The sequence below is a fragment of the Cardiocondyla obscurior genome, linkage group LG08, assembly GCF_019399895.1.
Source record: "Cardiocondyla obscurior isolate alpha-2009 linkage group LG08, Cobs3.1, whole genome shotgun sequence".
Taxonomy (NCBI): Eukaryota; Metazoa; Arthropoda; class Insecta; order Hymenoptera; family Formicidae; genus Cardiocondyla; species Cardiocondyla obscurior.
This window is the reverse complement of record NC_091871.1, coordinates 6,248,395-6,270,970: the sequence shown is the minus strand read 5'-3', so window position 1 is coordinate 6,270,970 and position 22,576 is coordinate 6,248,395. Positions and strand designations below refer to the sequence as shown.

The window sequence follows — 22,576 nt, the reverse complement described above, 5'->3', positions numbered from 1 at the left end:
AACTTTACCCGGCCTGTTCGGTGCCCGTGTAGATAATTTAGTGCCACTTAATTTATGCCGACTGCATTTTTTCGTCCTCTTCGACGCCAAGTCAGACGTTTTATCGTCCTAAGGAATTGTCGTACGTCAGTATATATTTATGTCAGTTTGGCTGTCGTCAGATCATTAAATCAATTATAATTAGTTCGTCGTTGGACCGTACTGGAATAGTATTTTCAAGCTCGCTCACAATATGCTTGTTGTCGTAAAAGAGCTTGACAGGCAAAAAAAGTGTGGTTTTGTAGCTAACGTTCTCGCAGGTACGCACATCCGAAATTTTTCCATTAAATTACTTTGAATTTAAAGATAATTTTTGTAACACTGTTACGGTTTATTGCTCTATAATTATTAAGGCAAGAATCCGGTTTTTAAAGGCTATATTTTTCTTGATCTACTTATTCATTTTTAGATTAAGTGATGTGTCTCTGAGAAACGGGAAAGAACAAGGATGTTACATCGGCCCCACAATCTCGTTAATTTTATTCGTAGCGTAACATGTCGATATCATGCCGACCAATTGTGCATATTGCATGTTGGCCTAGTTAAAAGACATGCCAGTATATTAATTGTGCCCAAGTATGGTACACAATACAAAGCAAATGCATTCCTGAATTCTCAAAAGGTTTTTGCTAATAGAAAAGTAGATAGATTTGGAGACTGTAGATGGATCTGCACGACAAAATTCTTATCTGATGATGGGAAATCTAATAAGGATAAATCTGAAGGAAAAACTGAGGAGGTTCAGCAGAGAATAATAGAGCTGAATGAAGAAAAGCTAGGTAAACTGAAAGAAAGATTATTAGATATAGAACCAGTTGCTTTTGATGAAAAGAAGGAAGAAAAGGATCAAGTGGTGAAGCTTGGTGAGAAGCAATCTGTAGAACAGAAACCAAAAGAATCATTAGAAGATGATGTGTCAAAAAAAGGTATGAGAATCCAAATGCCGTTTTTGTTTTAAATACTAATTTTCTAATTTACAGTGAAAAAAAAGGTCAGGGTTGATAAAACGACATTTTCTCTGGAACGTAATTTTATTACACCTGTGAGGGCTATGTCTGATTTTTTGTTAAAACCGTCTGATTTGGAGACTTTGCCGAAGACAAAAAGACGTTCCCCCTATGAACTTGAACCACCTATTACAGTGTATTGGAGAAGAGATGTCGAGGCTAAGTAAGAAATCTGATTGAATAAATTTCTATAAGTTGTTTCATTGTGAAAAATTTGAAACAGAGTATTAAAAATTTTTACTTTTTTAGAGCTTTAGAAGTCTGGGGATCAAAAGAAGCTTTGATGAAGGAACTTTTAAGAAAGGAAGTAGGAAGAAAGATCTACCAGCAAAGTATGTATATCTATTTTAACATGTTCATCTTGCAAGATATTTTAATAGAAATACTTTTAGTAGAATTATATAATTAATATAATAATTAATATAAAAATTGTAATGTACATTTTTTGTTTTAGATGTTTTTACAGTCAAGCGGAGATTGAGGGACTACAGACGGGAAATTGGCAGCAAGTCATCAGAAATAGTTCAGAAAGAAGGCTTGTTTGGAAGATCGGGCAAAGTGGTTTTGACTGCGATCACTATGTACGTATTGAATTTATACTTTTATACGTACGTATATTTCTTCGATTAATTAATTTTTTTTTCCTTTCAGAAACGCTTTTAATTTCTTTTGCAAATTATTTGCTTGGTTATATACTGGTTCGCATAGTATGTTTTCCGAGTGTGTACATTCTGCTGCGGATACCTGCAATCAATTGATTTTAGCGTATGGTATTTACAAATCAGTGCAGGTAAATTAATTATTCGCGCAAATAATCTTAGGATCTGATTTTCAATGCTAATTAATTTTATGCAAATTATTTTACAGAATCCTAATCCCGATCATCCCTACGGTTACACGAACATGAAGTATGTCTCCTCATTGATATCAGGCGTGGGAATATTTTGCGTTGGTACTGGTCTTTCCTTTTACCATGGAATTCACGGTCTTCTTTTTCCCGCTCCACTAGATTCCCTTTTTTGGGCGTATTTTGTTCTGGGTGGATCTTTACTGTCCGAAGGAGCGACTTTAATGATAGCGTTACATTCAATAAAGAAAGGCGCGGAAGAAAAAAAGGAAAGTCTTAAGCAGTTCGTTTTGGAAGGGCAGGATCCATCTGTGAACGTTGTACTCATGGAAGACTTCGCAGCTGTAAGTCATTTTTACTTTTTAAAAATATGCGTTCGGAAAAATTATTGCGTTATTTTTTTAGGTGCTTGGAATTATTGTCGCGGCTGGATGTATGGGCTTAACTTCGTATTTAGAAAACCCAATGTTCGACGCTATCGGTTCACTTTTGGTTGGTGGATTGCTCGGCGGGGTGGCGTCTTTCATAATCTACTCGAACGTTGCTGCACTTGTAGGCAGAAGTATATCGCAAGAGAATCTTGATAAAATTAATGCTGAATTAGAAGCAGATATAATGGTAACGTTGATATTTTAATTAACTAGACACCACAAAGCGCGCGTTATTTACTATTTAATTTTTCCTAAAATTAATTTTTAGCAATAAACTACAGATAAAATAGATGTACCGTCTTTACGTTATATTTTTTGTACGTTTTAGGTTCGTGCGATTCATGATGTGAAAGGGATCGATATGGGTAATAATTTAGTGAGATATAAAGCCGAGTTGGATTTTGATGGGCGAGAACTTACAAGATCATATCTGGATAAGCACGATCTTATTGCAATGCTGGAGGTAAAGATATTATATATTTTAAAAAAGTTTTATGATATTAAAATATTAATAACGTGCAATATTTTGCAGGAAGTAAAACGTATGGAAAATATCGAAGAATTAGAGGCATTTTTATTAAAACACGGTGAAAATATTGTAGATATGCTTGGTGGAGAAATTGATAGAATAGAATTAAAGCTGAAGGTAAATATATATGTTTTATATAATAATATACAGTAATATATATTATATAAAACGTATAATAGTAATATATATTATGTAGAGCTTATATATAAATAATTTGAAATTATTAATTTATTAATATTTTTCCTTTCAGAAAAATCACCCAGAAATACGGCATTGCGATTTAGAAATTCTATAAAGACTTTTAGTATTTGAAGTTAAAACTATAAAGCTGGATGTAAATTTTATTTTAATATAATTACTTCGATAGATGCGTCCATCGTAAGACAAGTTTTATTAAGTATTTAGTTGTAAAGGTAAATCAACTTTTGTAATAATTTTATGAACGCTGTACAGATCTTATAAAAAGTACGTATTCCTCAGTATAATAAATCCACGTATTTCTTAAACAAATATGTACATTATTATACTAAATATATATTCTATATTTCAGAAAATATTAAAACGAATAATTATTAAATCGTTTATATCAAAATATAAATCTTGAGATAATATATTTTTGGGTGAATTCGTTTACGCAGCAGTCAGCGCAGTAACTGCACGATTTCAGAATTTATTTCTTTTTTTATTTCTTAATATGCAAGAAAAAAAAGCCTTTGAACTATTGCGTAAACGAATGTATGTACCTATTTGATTTGGACAAGTAAAGTGATTGGGAATATAGATTGAACTGGTCGCTATAGAGCTTTGTAATCACAACAAAGCGTTACTATGGGCGTCTCATAAGTCTCATAACGTCGTAGCCGGTAGTCCATACTCCGTAGCTACCAAGTCTCAGACAGTCGATCCTGTAACTATCAACTACACAGTTAAACTTTGCTAACGAGATTGTTTTTACAGTAAGCAATATTGTGCAGATGCTTCAAAGGAGAAATTCATAAGAATGCTTCGCGTTTGAAAGCAATCGCGAGATGGACGCGGCTCAACAGGACAGCTGAACAATTGCTGTTTCGGAGCGTTCAGGATGACACGCGGAAGTCGGGCTTCTCGTGAACGAAGGTCTACGGTGGTCAGCGAACGGGTCCATCAAAATGACAGCGAAGACGAGACTTCTGTTCGCGTCGTGAAAAACGACAGCTATATGAAACACAGCGGCACGCTGTCGCAGAAACAGCGGAGCAGCTCGGAAGATTCGAGCCGGTCCTACACCCGAGACGTCAAAGCAGTCAGTATCGAGGTTTTCAATTAAAGCTAAAAGTAAATTAAACCCGAGAGTATAATTTTAAGCCTCATTAGCGCGATTAAACAATTATATTGACATAATCACTTAATTAGTCGCGGCATATTACAAATTTCAATAATTTTCCCAGTCAAATATCGCATTTATGATTGATATTCGATTAAAAATGAATGATTAATTTACATATGTATTTACACATTCGTCTGTCGAAATAAACGCGATATCATATTAAACTAATTAGTAACCTGATAAATTTCACGGTAATTAATATTTCGTTATTTTTATTTACGTATTATTTGTTAAGCTGGAATAAGAGACCAGCGAAATTATTTGAATTAAAAAGATATAATGAGCGCACGATTCGACGTCTTAGAGCCTCTCTCGGGGACGAGATAACACCGAAGACACAGAGACCGAGTCACCGGATGCCAAGAGCAATAATAAGTCACGCAAAGCTGAATTATACTCGGGTCGTGAAAAAGCGCGTAATTCCGACATTCACACAAGCGAAGAAAGAATCTCTTCGAAGTCTCTTGAAAGAAAGAGGAAGCGCAGTAAACGGACTGAAAGACGAAGGCTTGGAACGCGGCCCCGCACGTCGGATCACGATCGGGCAGATACCGGATCTTCCGCGAAACGCTACAGTGACAAAGAAGATAGTTTCGCTGATAAATCGCGAAAAGGAAAAAGAAATATTTCCCGAGGTAAATAAAAAAATTAATTTCTATCTGTTTCGCTGTAAAATAAACAAATTAAAAATCGTTAGAATTGTTCAAAAATTTTTTATTGCAATATAAGTCAAACTATCCGATTGATTGATCAAGATTTTAAGTTCTTAAACCGATGAAAATTCTTGATCGAAGAGTTTTACATATTTTGAAAGGTCTCGTTCGTAAAGATAAAATTTATAATGTTAATTAACAATTTTCCACGCAAGCGGACGACGAGGTGCCGATCACCGAGATCCTGAAGAAGGCTCAGGAGAATGCGCGGACGAAATATGAGCAGCCGGTGCCGCTTCCAGAATTGACTACGGACACGATTTATATTCAGGGCAGAAGCGGCTTTAGCGCCGTGAAAATTGGTGGATCGAGACGTGCTTTGGGAAGTGATACGGCACGCGCAACAAACGACGGAGAAAGCCGCGATTCCGCCGAGACGTTCACGCTCATAAAGGTGGCTATCACGGCGCAGAAGTTCTGGAAATGCACAGGCCTCGTTTATCAGGGCCTCCTGGGCGGCATGGCATTTTTACACTTCATAATGGTAAACGTCTTTCTGCCCTGACTTCCGATAGCAAACCTCAAGGAATGAATGCCGTCCTATTCGCGATTGCAGATCCACATCTTTTTCAACTCTTCGTCAGAGTTCACGTCGAGTTATTCGGCTTTCTCCGAAATGTACACGACGATATTCTCGTTCTTGGTCGCGCTCTGCATCATCTCCATCTTTGACAAGTACGTCCGCCGTTTAGAGAGCTTAACATAATTCAAACGCACGCATTTAAACGACATTAGCTTTAAGAAAGGTATCGGTGGGTGTTTCAGATTCGATCTGGCGCGACTTGACATGGAGCACTTGCGGGAAATTTACATGGACCACGCGAAGACCGCGATCGCCGTTCTCCTGTATCTGGCAACTTTCGGACTTCATCAGGTGACGTCGAAGGTGGACGACCAGCTGGCTCTGATGCATTATCAAAATGTCAATGAAACGTGGCCGAACGTAAGAATTTCACGGAGAACAAAAAGTTCTTTGCGCTCACACATGTAATGATTTTTCAGAATGCAACGCAAGGAACTTTGGTGGAGCAGCTGAACGGTTGGCAGAGGGTGACGATGTCGAAAGATCTTCTCGCGGTCCTCGCCTGGGTTTTCATCGCTCTCGGGACGCGGGACAACATGCTGCTGACGCACCTCGAGTCGATGGTGCAGTACGCAGAATCCTCGAGATGAACGTTGATAAAACTATTTCCTAACGAAACTTACACTTACAAAGTTCTTCCGCACGATCGTGCAGACTGAAGGCCGTACAAACTGAGCGCAGGAATACTTCAGACTCTTTATAGAGTGCCTGGCGCTTGGGTTTCTTTTCGGAAGTACGATTTAAACATTTATTTGTAACAGAATAGCGTTTGATATGTACAATATGTATAAAGTTATCTAGAAGCTAATCGATAATACATGTATACATGATAGCAAAGAGAAGACAATAATATTAAGATTAAAATAAAATATGACGCAATGGTACAATAGTAAAATATGTCTGGACCTTCTCGAGCGCGGTGGAATCCGCAATTGCAAGGTTGTCGGTCGATATTTGCGAATTAAGCTTCGTATCAAAATTTGTAACGCCGCAAAGACACAATGGAGAAATGTAGAAAACGAACGATCAATCGGTAGAAAGAATTCAGCTTACAATTGCCGATTCGAGCGGCGCGCTCCAATTTTGTTTTTTTTTTTCTTTTCTTTTTTTTTCGACGCGGATGAAAGCGTTTATCATAAATAATGTGCAAAGGCTTGTACTTATTTGCGAAGCAACGGATATATACATGCTGCTCGTGTGTGTATGTGTGAAATTGATTACACGCTAAAGTCTCTCCTTTCTCTTTCTCTCCGCTGGTTCCTCTTTAATAATAATTTACACCGCCACGTATTTTTCTTCTATTTTTTTTTTTTCATTTTTTTTATAACGCGTACTCTAAAATATCTCTGAGCTTAACAATATCATCAAGGCACTGTTTACAGTTCTATCGAGTCCATTTTTGTCCCGTCATCGCCGCCGGACGTAGATTGGTTCGCTATCATGTTTACTACACCCCAGGTCCTTCTCGATTAATATTTATTCGTGCAGTGAGAAAAATCAATAGAAACAAAAAGAGAGCCGTAATTGAACCCGATGACGTGCGATCCGATCACAGGACCGTTGACACACTCGACTCGATTAGATCTTTTTGTCGCGCGGGAGAAGCCGGGACGTCGCGTGGCTTCTCCCTCGGCGTGAAAAGTTCCTTTTTTTTTCTTTGTCATGGCTTTTAGAACGGTAACGTCGCGATTGAAAATTGTGCAGATTGCGTAATGGCAGTATCGGATCGGCGCTTCCGCGCCGTGCAAAAATTCCGCCGGGCTTGCAAAATATTACGCTCGGCGGTTTAGAGCTCGTGTTTAATTGAACGTCAGCGCGGGGCCGACGATGCGCTATAAAAAGGATCCAGGCGCGTTCGGGAGATAAAATACCACAGAAAATATTCAAACACCACTGATAGCGAGGGCAATTTCGGATAATCGTGATTCGGTCGCGTCGTTCGCGAAAGACCTTAGATACATATTCGGAAAAAGGGAGGAGAGGGAGGAGGGAGATAATTATAATGGTCCTGCGCTTGTTTTTCAAAACTGTGCCTCGCATCTTGGCGACTCTTCTCGCGTGGGAACGGCCGTTCGAGAAGGCACTAAAGCCAGAATTAAAAATTCGTCGCGGCACTGCTCGTGAGAATTTCGAAGCGACACTGCAAAGCGTCGTTTCAGAAGTAAAATTATTACGAAGGCACGAACGAAACCGATCGATCTCAAACTCGATCTCTACGTTCAGTTTTTCATTTTCTCCCCCGTCGATTTTCGTTTCGCAGCGATACCGTCTTCGACGGGGAGATACCTGGACTTGTTTAATACCGTCGGCAGTGCGTGCGAATTTTAAAACCCGGTTTAGTCGCACAGGTATATCGGGAACGTTCACCTTTCGGACCCGTCATGTCCGAGACGTCGGATCGATTTCTATAATTTGCATTTTTATCTTCGTAACCCTCGCTTCCCACTTTGATTGTCCGTGATCACGTAATTTGCGCGAGGCCCGCGGAAAGCGAGGCAACAATCGCCGAAGGCTGCACCGTATCTTTATCGTTACCCTTATTTTCACTTGTTGATATCTTTCTGAGCGTGTCGGGGGGAGGGAGTGATGAACGAGGGTCCGTGGCGGGCTCCCTTTCATCCGTTCGACCCTGCGGCCGTAATCGCGCGTCCTCCCGCCCCTATTCCGACGATCAAATGGTCTCCGGATTATTCTGCATGTATCTGCACCACGACTGGCCGTTGTTGTTGCCCTCGGGGCATTGAAGCAATTCTCAGTCGTCAAAGTCGTGCCTGAGCTTTATGTAAAGGCAAGAGCCGAGAACGATGCCGAAGAGCTCGAGGACTGACAGGCCCAGCCCGACGGCACCCAAGATTATTAGGTGGTCCTTGGTCGTCTCCAGGAACTTGTAAATACAACCCTGAAAGAACAAACGTCAGCTATAAATGTTACGTGTGATTTTTTTTAGCGAATACATTTTTATAAAACGCAGTTTAATTGTAAAAATTCGTCGTGATAATTTACAGTCATATTTTCGGTTGTTTGTCTCTCGAGTGCTAGATTTTAAAAAAGAAAAATTAATATAGTGTCAAGTATTACAATGCTTCAGGATAATCTACAATACTACCACGGAAGGAAGGCAGGAAGGGAGGAAGGAAGGAAGAAAGGAAGGAAGGAAGGAAGGAAGGAAGGAAGGAAGAAAGGATGGACAGTAGCCTAATCTAACCGGAAGACACAAATGTAAGTGAACCCCGGCAACACGTCGTCGATCGTAGATCCCTCAATTGTAATTATTAAGAAATTAATATAATTAACTAATATCTAAATCTAATATGACGCGCGCGCTTTGTAATCTCTAGTTAAATTCTAAATTAAAAATGAAATTTACTCTAATTACAGTTTTTTCTTTTAAATATTAAATAAAAAATAATTCTTTTATATTTTAAATATAGCAAAGGAGTTCACTTAAAAAAAAAGGAGTTGCAAACGTTTATTTTTCTTTTTTTTTGTAAGTAAATTGAATGGCGTTCAATTCAGGCTAATGTCGCGTCTAATAATCGACTAAAGAGAAGTTCGAAGCCGTAGCAGACGTACCGTGTACTGAATATTGGAGGGATGATCCCTTTTTCCGCAAAGTAACGTCGGCGTCTTGCAGCAGCTGTCAGGCACGAGGCTGCCGTTCTTGAGGACCTCCTCATCCTTATGCCACTCGCTCACGAGCCAATCCTCGAATCTCAAGGCACCGCAGCATTTGAACTGCAAATTTCAATAATAATGTCTCTCACGATAATATTGGGAGACGAGTGGTTTCCCTGCCAAGCTTTCGTTACGTAAATACATTTCCAGCCACCTTTGCGAAAGAGAACTTTTAATTATCTCGCGACGAAGAAAAAAATGGGGTTCAATAATTAGAAATTTTTTCGTCCTTTAATTACATCGGGTAGAATTAAAAATTTACGAAGAGGCAAAAATAAAATACTCTCGACCGTGATAATTTTTTTTAAACAACACTAACCATTATTTGTTAATAAAAATAGTGCTTTAAAAAAAACCGTGAAAAGCTTAACGTTTTGCGTTAATAATAACGGGCTATTTTCCTTTTTTTTAATTTTTTTTTTTCCAGCTCGCGTTTACGACGAGTGTAATAAAGTATGCGCGACAGGAAGGGAGACGATGATAGCGACGATAGCAATGATAATAGCCGCGTACGATAATAACGATAGCGGGACGCGTTATACGCCGGGGTACCGCCGAGTCATTGAGAACGCGGGGTCAGAGGGGACCGAGGGAAGGATGAAGAGGGGCAGATTAATGGAGGTGAGAAACGTGTTCCGGCGGCGGCAGCAAGTTAAATGGTAACTTTAATGCGGGCACGTAATCCCGCGGGATTCATCGCGCGCCGGAACCATTAGTCGCGATAAACACTTCTACGGATCCTTTACACGTGCAGGCGTTACGGTCAACGAGTTTCAACCTTCCTTTTTCAAGCACGCATAATTCGACGTGCTGTCGCCTCAGAAGCACTAAACAAGTCCAAAGACTGGATTAACCGCGAAATCGACCGGCGAATTAGCATACCATAAAACTCGTCGATCTATTAATAACGACGTCTGTAAAAAAAAAAAAAAAAAAAAAAAATATATATATATATTAAAATAAAAAAAATAACTAATATTAATAAGTCCCCAGAAAATTTCTAAATACTTTCGGAAATTTATTAACTAAATCCGAAGAATTTAAAATAAAAATTGATGAAACTCGTAGCCGCGTTTATCAGCGTAGATGCATACGCGAGACATTTATTTCCGATGTCGAGCGAAAGATTCTCGGCTAACGCGCGGCTGTCGCGGCAAAACTCGATTTCCCGTACGGAATGAGAGGGCTTGCGCACGTAGATCCTCCGCGTATAAATAAAATGCGGGGTCCCGAATTTCTCGCCTATTTCGTCGAGGTTGAACGCCGCCGTGGGCACCTCGTCGGGCGCAAAGAAATGGAAACGAAAATCCCCGGCCGGCTAATAGGATCCGACGGAAGGGTGAAATTGCGAAGGCTCGATTTATCAGGGCGCGATGGGTGCTCCGGGAGCGACTTAGCTCCCGGTTCCCGTTATCGGTGCCGTAAATCGCATCACGTGTACGCGCGCTTGCGAATCCGGGTCCAAATCAAGATGCTGCACTCTCGGCATAAACGCTGGCAGCGCGCGCGCGCAATTAATTTCCTACGCGACGGCGAGCATCAGCCCTTTGAAACGGGCAATATGTACGCAATCCCGGCCGTCGTCATCCGCCGACTTGATCCCGCAAATATAACGAGCAGGTATAATCCCCTGCGATTAGGAGCGACTTCGATCACGACGGTGGAATTGTCCTGGACCGCGTCTCCGGCTGAAGAAACAGACGCTACGATCATCGCCGCGAGATGAAAAGCAAAGTTTTTCGCCGCGAGCTCGTCGCAGCACTAATCGATTTATAGCGAATGGGCGGAAACTGCTCCGCCAACGCGATAACGATGATTTACCGTCGTAAGGCCCTCGGTAAGAGAGTGTCATCGTCGCCGGGAGACATAAATAAAAGTGCTCGCCGGCATGATATCGCCGGGGACAAAAGCTGCGGGGCCGTGCCGTTTCAACTGCATTCGTAAATTAAGGTTGAGCTGCTTCGGAGATGACGCGGGCGTAGTTTACTTCCAATCAAAGAAGCGCGTAAAGGTACACGACATAGAAATTTATATAAAAAATAAAAGAAAAAAATATGACGGATATCGCTTTAAACTGGACCGAATGGTCCAAGAAGATTATACGTTATCGTCGAGAAAAAAATCGCCGGCGAGCTGCCCAAATTATCCGTGATTAGAAGGACGATTCTGGACCGCCTCTCCCATTTCATCATTTACCGAAGGTGATCGTGTTACGTATTTACAAGTTACGCGAAACGTTTGCGGTGAATACTCGACGCCGGTATCGCGTTCCGTATTTTTTCTTCTTTTTTTTTGTACTGCAACGCGACTTGTCATCGGAGATAGAAAATATTATTTCGGGTCCACGGAGATGCGATGGGAACGAATGCTGCGCTTCGGAGTTCGCGAGATCGAGATACTGGCGTTAATTCGGATAGAAGCCGCGATCGTTCGAGTTTTTCGACACTGATATGTATCACAAAGTGCGAAACAAGGGATCATTTGTAGGGCGGTCGTACTTACTTCTTTCTGCATTTGGTCGATGGCCGCGGTTTCGCGAAGCCGCACGGAATAGTTCTCGAGGAAGGTGCGATTCAGGTTCATCTTCAGCTCGGGACCAACCTGCTCCTCGTAGAGACGCGCCAGAGCACCGACCCCGGCCTCCAGCACCAGCACGGCCATCACCACGAAAACGTACTGTATCAAAAGAAAGCTAGGGATTAGGATTGTCCGAAAACAATGTCGGGACAGTCTTTCCGTAATTACACGGTTACAGTTTGGCGTTTAACACCTTTATCTTGGTTAATGAATCGAATGACCGGCAATAAGCGCCCGCCGGCCAGCTGAATGGAAATTCCGATAAAAGCTGTCGAATGAATTCTATCGAAGGGAGAAGGAGGGGAAAAAAAGGGAAAGAGGGCAAAATCGAACAGCTTTTAATGAAGAGGGGAAAAAAAGAGCCGGCTTATCTTCGCGCGAATGCACCCTCGCTTCTACGTCCGAAATAATAAAATGACATAGCGCGAAGGAACGATTTCTAACGCGCGCGCACTCCTTACAAACGCGATAAAGCCCGAGATTGAATCTGTCAGATCTACCGTCATATTTTCACAGGAAAACCCCCGCACGCGTTATATAACGGTATTTATTTTTCGCCGCCGCTCCCGCCGTAGCTTTTTCACGCCAAATTATCGATTCGCTCGACACGGGAATATCTCTCTCTCGTCCCGCATTTCGCTCGTATCGAGAAACGTTTCGCGTAAAAATGATGTATTCTCTATATAAATTATACCTGTACATTTATTTTCCCCTATACGCGGGCGTGTGTGTAAGCGCATGTACGCCGAGAACGAGGAGTGTGCAAGAGAAAAAGAGATTGCGCGAGGGCGCAAATTTTAAATGAACGATGTTTAATACCGCGCTTTCGCGTAATTTGTAATACGGATTTACGGGGCAAAGCCGCCGGGATGTAGCCGTAGATTCGCTCTTTCGGAGCCGCTATCCTCTCTTCCTCTCTCTTCTTTCCCATCTCTCTCTTCTTTCCCATCTCTCTCTCTCTCTTTCTCTCTCGTAAGAGCTAGCGCGACGTATTAAAATTGCGTACGTAATGTCCACCGAAGCTTTTCAGACTTTTCATGAATATAAACCCCTGCCGAGGGACAGGGCGCGCAGCAACCCCTCTTCCATGAATATTCAAGTTGCGGTGACTATCGCTCGTCCGTATACTTTCGCAAAGATTCTGCGACCCGCCGGAGAAAAGCGTGTACAACCGAGAAACACAGGGGAATCTTTTTTGCATTTAATAATTCCGACGGTTATTAATTCCGTCTCGCGGCGGGCTTATGCATCTCGGGCTTAGCTTCTCGGGGGAAGTTTGGCCGAGTCGTGCCGAGAGCGAGGCTGTGCATTAGATCGATGAAATATTGGCCGATGCGCGCGGAGAAGAGGAAGCGCGCAGCGGAGAGCACAGAGAAACCTGCGCTGGCAGCTAATTTGTGATCGATTCTCGGTTACGAGAATTAAGCTGTGTCATGCGAGCAAACAGTGCCTGCAAGCGTTTCGAAGCGGGAACATCGAATGTTATTGGATTCGCTAAAAATAGCCAATATTCCTGATCCAGGACGTTTAATATCCGAGCACGCGAGATTAATGTTGGAAAAGATAGAAGAAATTAGTAGCTCGGCAATTAAATCATTTAAGCTCGCGTTGGAAAAAAAATTAATAAATAATAATAATAATAATGAAAGCTGCGCTTTTTTGATAAGTAAACTCGTAACGTAAAGCAGCGCGAAGACAAACTCCAATTGCGGCCGCATCGACCGGCATCAATATACGCCGACTTGGCGGAAGAGCGAGCTTACTTCGCCGCAAGGCTAATTAACGTGTTCTTTCAGTTTCTCTAATAAGATCGTGGCGTTCGGGCTGAATGTACGCGCGAAAAATTGGAGCAGCGGGTCGGTAATGATCGAATGAATTTTCCGCGTAAACGTACGCGATCACCGAGTCAAGTAGCACTCGTTTATCGACGCGTAGCGGAATAACGTCCGGTAATTTGTAACATCGGATCAGCTCGGCGGGCAAGCGAATGCGCCGCGTCGATTTTCATCTTCGCGGTCATTAGTCATCGGTGGTCTTTTCAGTTAATAAAGCGGGAGGCGATGGAAATGGAGCGGGCTGAGATGAGCGCGGATTGCAGCGGTTTCGCTTCCTTCGCGTCGGGGCCGCTGCTCACGATTCGAGTGCATCGAGAAACTGCGACGTCCGCCTGGTACCCGTATATACCGCCCAAGTGCCACGTACATATTAGTACCTAAGTCAATAAATCGTCCGAGATGTATATACGTCACGGCGGAAACCGGTACGGCGTGGAATGGCAATCGACAGCTCGGGGGATTGCCGAGGAGGCTGACACCGAAGGCAAGAAACGATAGATCAAACGCCCCGATTGCTCCTCCACCGGCTTTAAATGCCGCGCGCACACGTACGCGGGCGTAAAATAAAACGTGAGCTCGCGACGCTATTTCGTCCAGGGCGACGAAAACCGGTCGAACGTGAGCCGCGTTCTCGAATAATTGTTAAAGATCGACGCGCTTTTGTTGAGGGCCCAACGCGCGCGCAAATGCAACAACGACTGTCGAGTAAAGCTTGTTGAAACACAAATCGGAACTCGAAGCGGAAATCTAGATGCAATAATCCGTGAAAAAAAAAGAAGAAAAAAAAAAGAGAACGTGCGGAACACACAGAATCGCGAGCGAAGATCTAAAGTGCGTGTATGAGATTTCCTACATGCTTTAAATATTAAAATTTGATCCCTTACGTGTGGGACCATCTATATGCACGAGCTGCGTACAATAAAGTACTATAATACGCTTAAAGAATTATTTTTTATAACAAAAAAGCGTAATGTAAATTGCGGGGGAAAAAAAAAAGGGGGGAAAAAATTATTTTTACGTCGTTCCGTAAACCTTTATTAAATTAGCAAGAAAATACTAGCTTCCTCCTTCCTTCGCGCGTAATATCCGCCGTATTTTAGAATTGCAGCGAATGCTGGGACTTGCAATAAATTCAGTTAATGTTTTTAATCTTCCGAGCACGAATGGCGCATCCTATTGTGTCCGTCGTTATGCACAGCGCGGCAAGATAAACTTCGTCTTGAGATTACCGTCGCGAGACATTGAGAATAGAGTTTAAGCCGGTCATGGTTCTTGGACTTAACGCGAACCCGTGATGGAAGCAAGAGGAAGCGCCGGATTGTAGGTCGCGTGCGGAAGACAGGTCATAAATGCACGAAGGTGAACGGATATATTTGACGGAATGCCAATTACAACTACTGGACGTAGCAGATATCAAAGTAATAAAATAACTCGTTCGATAACTTGATGACGTAACATGTTCAGTACTCAGATTTAGTTGTTTACTAAATTTATTAAAAAAAAAAAAAGCTACAAAGATTCCTCCCATTTTCTTTTTTATAATAAATTTGTTACTGAAAATATTTTTGCCGGACTAAAATAAAACGTCCAGAAGCGCGACAAGATATCTATACGCATAAATAAAAATGTAATTTAAAATAAAACGTGTAATTCCGAAGCTTCGCGTCAAACAAAAGTATTTGCGCTCGTCAAAATATATGCGTTCGAGCACTTGACCGAATTGCAAGCTCGAGAAATGCGATTAGCTGATACAAAAATCGGTCGCTCGCGGTAAAAAGAGCCTCGGCGAGTCATGCATTATATACCGTACCGAACTTTCTCCGTGTTCCCGTAAAGTCTTTTCTCTCCTTCGGCGAGCCGCCAGTGTGGCTCGTGTTCATTATGTGGATTTACCTACCCGGGACCGGTAAAAATCTTAATTGAGCGCCATATAAGGCTTCAGCTAATGAGACGGTTCGCTCGTGCCATCCGCGTATAGATGGTGAAAGGGAGCAGGACGAACGGGAAACCCGAGGCAAAAGGTGGCCAAGGCAAGAAGGGAGGCGGCCTTCTTGCCTCGAGGATCGTCGATAGTTTATCGCTGCTACGGTGGATTAAGCTCGTTACTTCGCCGTTATTAGAAAACAAGCTTTTGTGAATCATAAAAAGGAACGGCGATAGAGTATCGGTATTATGATGTAGAAGCGTAGAAAAAATTCTAGCAACGAATAACATACTATTAATAAAAAAAAAATAAAAGAGATAAATAGCTCGGGAAGCGTAGAAAAATTTCTAGCAACGAATAATATACTATAAATAAAAAAAAAAAAAAAAAAAAAAAAAAGAGATAAATAGCTCGGGAGTAAATTGACGTTTCGCGTAGATAGATCATAGGATGCGTTGCCGGATAAAATTATCGAGTAAAAGCCGTGCGTATGATAATTGAGGAGAAAGCAGAGAAACGAGTCGCCAATTTCCTAAACGATGAAGACATCATCTTGCCTTGATTGTCGATGGTTTCCCCAGAAACAACATGGGCTGTTATCTTATGATGATCAAGGCATAGGAGAGGACTTTGCGAAAGCAACTATTGCCGCGAAGTCCGTGTTTAGAGAGAAACTACCGGTTTATTCGCCAAAGAGAGCGGCATTGGAATTCACCAAATAACGAGTTAACTATACGATAAAAAGCACCACAAAATGGCTCACTCGTGCTCTTAAAGACTATTTCGTTCATTAGTATTTCGATATCACACTTGTATTCATTAGCACGTACAATACCATGAAAGATATTATGTAGTTTCTACCGTAGAATAAACGTTGACGGTTTTTTTAACTTTCCTTTTTTTTATTCTGATAAATTCAATTCGATTCAAGACGGTATTTTCAAGATAAGAGAATTAAAATTCGACAACAGATATTTAATGCAAATATAAATGAATACATTTTATTCAAATTTTTCTAACTGAAATAAAGATTATCAGATTAAAAAAAAAAGTTACTTTAAAAAGCAGACTTCTACTTTGTCAGATTATTGCCGTTATTGTAGCCGAACAACAGGCGACTTCGTTATCTCGCGATAATTATGCAACTCGACAATTCGAGAGTCGGAAATGTAATTAGGAGAAAGATTACTGACTTCGGGAGAGGGGGGGGGGAGTATTCAAATAAGCGAAATAAAACACCACAGCGCGAAACAATAGGGCGATACTGAACGAGAGAGGAAAAGGGGAAGTTAAGAAAGCGCACCGGCAGGGAACTTCTCCGAGATCACCGATATAACTTCGTTAAAGACGGCGTAAAATCGTTACGCTTTTGCGGCAGGCGCGTTTAGCAGCGGGCGGACTCGCGGAATTTTTGCGCGGGGTGAAAATTATGCTTCTCGGCGGGCCGCAATCGAGCAGGATATTGTACGTTTTCGTAGATGCGCGCCGGGAGAACGGCGGAAATGCGGAGCGGAAAAATTTCGCGCGCCGCCCCCGTGATTGCTGGGCGCGATTTTCCACGTGAATTCCCCGAGCTTTGTCGCAAGTGTCGCGGCAAACTATAAAAGGATTCTCTTTTTCATGTCTCATTTCCCACGGCGCGATGCAAAAAGCTCATTTTCCCGGACGGACAATTTCGCTTCGCGTCCCATTGTGCTTGGCAAATCTCCGACGTCTTACCTATCTATATGTCGCGTTTAAATATCGCGACGCGACGAGAGAAGGGAACTTAACCCGAGTGGAAATTGAGTCTAACCGTTATCTAAATGACTAATTAGCTGATCCGTGATTTATCTCGTGGCTGTCGAGCAATACTGTTCCAGTCCTAAGTCAGAAATGTAACACTCGATTGCCGAGTTCGCCGGATCCCGCGCCACGAGGACTTGCAAAGCGATGGCTATCGGCCGATGTTAACACACGCACGTGCTCGCGGCGACTCGACGTTCGAGCGCGCGTTGGCATAGGTCAATACGCGTAGTAAATTAGTATGCGGTAAAAAAGATTTAAACATCTAGCTTTTCTAGCTCGATATTAAGCCAGTAACAAAATTGTCTCGCTATATGACCCACGCTGGAAGATAATCACTAAATAAATATCTCCTTACAAATTATGGCTAGTACCAAGCTGGTAATTAATTAAAAAATATATCAAACCACTAGCTGTAAAATCAGAATAGTTAAATAAATTTTTCACTCGGATTAATATGCAGTATTAATATGCGACATTAGAGATTTTAAATATTCGATGGATTTGTATATCGCAGCATCAAATGGTTTCAGGAGATCGAAGAGACGTATATAAAATAATAACTGTGTAAAGGCTAAAGAGAGACATGATCCTCCGGAAGCCAAGAGAACGGTCTTTTTATACCGTTCGTGGATCCGAGACGTCCAAAGTGAGCGGGAGCATAAAAATGAAACAACGGCTAATACTATGCAAAGTACTTTCGGCCCGTCGCGAAACTCGACTTTATGCTTTAAATTAAATTACACCGTGAACTTATACAGCCGTTATTTTCAGGAATGGAACGCGCCCAGAAATATGACACGGCGCGTCTATTTTTATGTCGCGGGTTATGCATACGACATATTGCCTCTTCTCGCGACAGTCCGTTATTAAAAGTTAAACGTTGGATTTTCAACGCGGAAAACAACTCCGTAGATCGATCCTCCGAGTAGATTGAAACTTTACCCGAGAGGAGCTGAAAAATCTTGAGGAGCCTGTTATCACCGGGTAACAATGGGCTACCCCGCGCTCATTTAAAGTTTAATTGCTTGAAATTTCGATTGTATGCAATACGCCGGACAAAGAAAATGGTAGCGCGTAGTAATTACGGCACAGGGTCCTGATTTATTATATCCGTGCAAAACAGCGATGTCATAAATTAGAAGAAACGTGCTTTAATCGCCGGAGATTTTACCTGTTTTTGCTCCGAGTATTGCCTTAATCCTCGCCCGCGCGTGTACCGTGTTCGCACGGCTAACGAATTGCACTCCGCGTCAAGACGAAATTATTCTTAAACGTCGCTCGCGTTGAGCAGCGATTAAAAAAAAAAATATTATGTCTATTAAATACGTTAGCTCCGCGACGCGACTGGAAGGTACGTCGAGCTGTCCGCGTGCCGTAAAAACGTAGCGCGATCGTTAGAATTTTATTAAGCCGCTACGAAAGCTTCCCTGAAGAACAACAACATCGGGTTAATTACCGATAAGGAACAGGCTCATCTCGTGAGCGCGCTGTTTTCCCTTTCGCATCGCGATTACACCGAAAGGGGAGCCGGCCAAGCGAGCCGGCGCAAGAAAACGCCGTGGCTTGTTTTGTCCGCGGGCGACGAGGGAACCGCGCAATTATAAAGACATTAAACCTGACGAGCCCGCAGAGTGCCGACCGTGCCTCATTGAATCTTTACCGCCGCCGAAGATTGCCACGGCCGCAAAAAGAAAAAAAAAAGAGAGGGTGCGACGTTGAATTCCAAGTCCATCTTACGAGTATTTCGTCACGAGTAACCCGAGGGCGTTCGTTCGACGTCCCTTCGAGTGTCTCCTGTAACCGGCGACCGGGTTTCACCAAGACGAAGCGGGAAATTTTATAGGAATACCGTTTGAACCGACCGACGAAGTGACGGTGCACATCACGCAAATTTATCGACCTGAAAGTGCATCCTGCCGTTAAACTTCCAATAAATGTTCTTTACGTTGGACGCGTCGCTTTGTAAGACGCGACCGAGAGAGAGAGAACCCGATGATTGCTTCTATCAATACGAAGCCGTAATCGTGTTCATTTCGAGAGGAAAAAAAAAGAAAGAAAGGGAAGAAACGAGAGCGTGTCTTATGTGAAAAAAGACATTTTGTTTTACATGGAAAAGTAAAGAGAGAGAATTAAAGTACGTGCCACCGAGATGTTTAAAAATTAATTTCAACGTGAAAGACTGCGATATCACTTGAGGCATTTATTTGAATAATTAAAATTGCCAGTTTTCTCATTAAAAGAATTGCGAGAAATTAATTTGGTTTATCCATAATTATTCGTACGGGATATTGATAATGATATGCGTGAAACAAAGAATATTTTTCGTACGTCGAATCGATATCAAGATTCGCAATCGAGAAGGTCGTTATTCTTCGACATGGACACACTTTAACAAGGTGCTCACCATCTAACTTCGAGGATCTCCGTTTACGTTCTAGCGTAACACTAACGAGCTTCGGCATGTGCCTTCGAAAAGAAAACTTCGTCCGGAGTTCTTCGCGAGATTGTCAATTATTTAAAATATAATGGACGCGAGAAACAAGATATTTTGTATCTATAACAAGCTATTTGATACAGTTATCTCGTCTACTTAAAATAATTAAAAAGATTCACGATAATTAAGAGGAAGAATATGTCGCCGTGGAAAAATATACGGAAATAAATTATACGTTTTAATTTATTTTAGAAAAGGGAGACGTAGAGATTTCGTACTAGTACGTTTGAAATGATTAAATTTAACAACGCGTGCTTTAAAATTTCTAATAAGAAATAAAATAGACAAAGAATCTGAGAGAATATTAACCGATAATATTCTTTCGTTGGCGATTCCTGAATAATTTTACGGTTGCGGTCGATAATAAACACGCCGTAAATAATATTTTGCGGTCTTACGCGAAACCCGTCAAGTCAACATGCACGTTTCTATTTTTTTTTTTTCTTTTTTTTCTTTTCTTTTATATATTTCTCGCGACTATTGTTCTTGCGTAAGTTAGCCGCGGATCACGGCGTACACTTAGAAAGTAATGCAGTCCCGCCCGAAGCAGTTGAATCGCATCGTCCGGAAGATGTTAAACTGGTTCGAAGCCAGTCCGAGGCGTCAAGCTCCGTTCCGTAGATCCCGCTGTCGTGATACGTCACTCCCGCGGCTGTTAAATCGAAAGTATAGACCGGCGACGAGCCCGCTCGAGAGAAGAGTCGTCGCCCTCTAAAAACTCGACCGCCAGTTTCGATTGCGACTTCAATTGCGCGTTTCAGTATCTTCGAGTAGCTCGAGCGAAAGAGATCCGAACGGTCCAATTAAACCTACCAATTATCGTGCCGCGTTCCCTTTTTCGGATAAACTTTCGAAAATCTCGCCCGGCTCGATGAACTCCGTCGAGAGGTAAATTTTTTTTTTAAAAGAACATCTATTTTTCAAGATGTTTCATTATTGCTGTGCAGCGTCGCGGTAATGATACGGTAACGACTCTAATTCGCGGCTTGGCGGCACGAGCGACGCGGTTGTAAAAGATCAGCGTCCGCGAGACGTCCGCGCCGTGTAAACGAACTTGTTTAGCATCCCGTACGCTTCGTACCGCTGGACGGAACACGGTAGATTGGCGCGCGAGATGCTCACGGGGGGGAAAGTCTTACGTAATTAAGATCGAGCGGACGGATAGAGCAGTGATTCCAGAGCGGCCGAGCGGTAGTATTACTCGGTGATTAGTGACGGTTGTTACCGGACGGCTTGGTCGTTTCTTTTGCGCCGCGTACGAGGGGCCACTTTCGAGGCGCGGGTGATTTATCACGTTGGCGAAAGCACGAAACAGGCGGCCGATAACGTGCAAAAATAATAAGAGGATTACGGCTGTAATGATGTCGTAAGCGAGCGATTAAAAAGCGCAGTTCATAACCGCGGGGCGGCTTCAGGGGGAGAAAATCGCGCAATTAAGGCTCAACTAATGATTCGGGAGGTGGCGCGGGTTAAGTGGAATTATCTGGTGATTAGCGACGGTTATTACGGCTGATTTAGCCCTCATCTTTATTTGAATGGACGCCACATTAAAAACATATTACGCGCTCAATGAGATAGAACGGAATACGTAAATAAAGAGAGAACCCTCTTCGAACGTAAGCAGCTCAAACAGATTTTTATTCGCTTAAGCACTTGCGCTAATTATACTTATACATGAATAAAGTAATATTGGCGCGCCGGCGCGCAAAAGAAAGAGGATCGAGATCCGCGTTTCGCCCGTGGGGAATAAAAGAAAATAATTCGTGCCTTCTTGCGCCTCGAGACGACGAACACTTACGCGATTGAGATCACGATTTGAATGTACGTATGTAGCGAGCCCTATTGGCAATTGCCGTTTGCAAAAGGACTTTAACTGCCCGATTAGATTGGATGAAAGATAATTCAATTTCTCTGATTAGACACCTCGCGGAAGTGGCGATGTTAACACACAGTCAACAGCGATTTATCGCGCGGGAAAAATAATTGAAGTGGCAGCAATGACGCGCCCGTATCTTCGCGATCATTAAAAATACTACACGGCTTTAGAAACTTTCTACCAAGCACCGCCGAGAGCGCGGGCATTAAATTACATTTGCATCTTCAATGAAATATGTATGCGCGCGCTCGTTTAAGCGCGCGTGGAAATAAACCGGCGCGGAGAAGTAGCGGCGTAATTTCTAGAGAAAACCACCGCGGCGGAAACGCCGCGGTTAGTAACGATCGACGAAGCTCGTTACCGGTATTTAACTATCATTTAGGTGGGATTAAAGATAATCCAGTCGGTGTCGTTGGAGATATAGCGAAAGCGCGAGCTACCACTTACGGTCGTCGCGCTAACTCCCGATTAAGGTCGATTTATTACTCGGCGAAGGGTGCCCCCTTTTGAACGGAGATAGGGGAAGGCCGCTAAATATACCTCCCGTTAAGTTTATCGTGGGTAACAGTTATCATTTCCGGAAATAAAAAAGTTTGCCATTGAAGAATAGTTCATGAGAAGATATTTGTTTTCCTGTCGACTAAAAAAAAAATTATTTTTAAGTCCAACCTTCGATAAAGTAACATTTCTTTAAAAAAAAAAACCAATTAAGGCGCTCAAAATTATTTAACGATCTAAAAAAAAATTAAGAAAAATTATAGTCTGCCAAAATTAATAATAGTAAAATAAAATAAAATAAAACTAAATTAAATTAAAACAAAAAATATATATATACGTATATATGCGTATACATTTTAAACTTTTAAAGCGACCGAAGCCTATGGGTGATCCA

The 22,576-nt window shown here is 42.1% G+C and overlaps 3 protein-coding genes across 3 annotated transcripts in view; 2 read left to right on the top strand and 1 right to left on the bottom strand.

The window, feature by feature from the left end:
- The first annotated feature begins 25 nt into the window (after positions 1-25).
- Znt49b (Zinc transporter 49B) lies at positions 26-3,914 on the top strand. Its single transcript, XM_070660877.1, has 12 exons — positions 26-299; positions 449-965; positions 1,020-1,209; positions 1,296-1,378; positions 1,501-1,627; positions 1,698-1,836; positions 1,914-2,237; positions 2,299-2,511; positions 2,653-2,787; positions 2,857-2,970; positions 3,104-3,760; positions 3,828-3,914. The coding sequence occupies exons 2-11, from the start codon at positions 488-490 to the stop codon at positions 3,146-3,148; spliced, it is 1,848 nt and encodes a 615-aa protein (XP_070516978.1). The 5' UTR covers positions 26-299; positions 449-487; the 3' UTR covers positions 3,149-3,760; positions 3,828-3,914.
- Positions 3,915-3,924: 10 nt separating this feature from the next.
- Positions 3,925-6,384, top strand: LOC139105034 (transmembrane protein 237). Its single transcript, XM_070660881.1, has 6 exons — positions 3,925-4,135; positions 4,524-4,854; positions 5,088-5,416; positions 5,489-5,607; positions 5,698-5,875; positions 5,935-6,384. The coding sequence occupies exons 1-6, from the start codon at positions 3,935-3,937 to the stop codon at positions 6,103-6,105; spliced, it is 1,329 nt and encodes a 442-aa protein (XP_070516982.1). The 5' UTR covers positions 3,925-3,934; the 3' UTR covers positions 6,106-6,384.
- Positions 6,250-22,576, bottom strand: part of LOC139105037 (CD151 antigen) — an 83,267-nt gene continuing 66,940 nt past the window's right edge. The window contains exons 5-7 of the mRNA XM_070660887.1: positions 11,693-11,866; positions 9,089-9,250; positions 6,250-8,414 (exon numbers count right to left, since the gene is read on the bottom strand). Coding sequence (XP_070516988.1) covers positions 8,268-8,414; positions 9,089-9,250; positions 11,693-11,866 — 483 coding nt within the window. The 3' untranslated portion in view covers positions 6,250-8,267. The remainder of the gene's footprint in view (positions 8,415-9,088; positions 9,251-11,692; positions 11,867-22,576) is intronic.

Bases quoted from the DNA above. Each gene is read 5' to 3' on its own strand.
- LOC139105034 (XM_070660881.1), top strand. From the start codon at position 3,935: ATGACACGCGGAAGTCGGGCTTCTCGTGAACGAAGGTCTACGGTGGTC. The intron at 4,855-5,087 runs GTAAATAAAAAA...TTTCCACGCAAG, and splicing joins AAAAAGAAATATTTCCCGAG to CGGACGACGAGGTGCCGATC. The intron at 5,417-5,488 runs GTAAACGTCTTT...TCGCGATTGCAG, and splicing joins CATTTTTACACTTCATAATG to ATCCACATCTTTTTCAACTC.
- Znt49b (XM_070660877.1), top strand. From the start codon at position 488: ATGTTACATCGGCCCCACAATCTCGTTAATTTTATTCGTAGCGTAACA. The intron at 966-1,019 runs GTATGAGAATCC...TCTAATTTACAG, and splicing joins AGATGATGTGTCAAAAAAAG to TGAAAAAAAAGGTCAGGGTT. The intron at 2,512-2,652 runs GTAACGTTGATA...TGTACGTTTTAG, and splicing joins AATTAGAAGCAGATATAATG to GTTCGTGCGATTCATGATGT.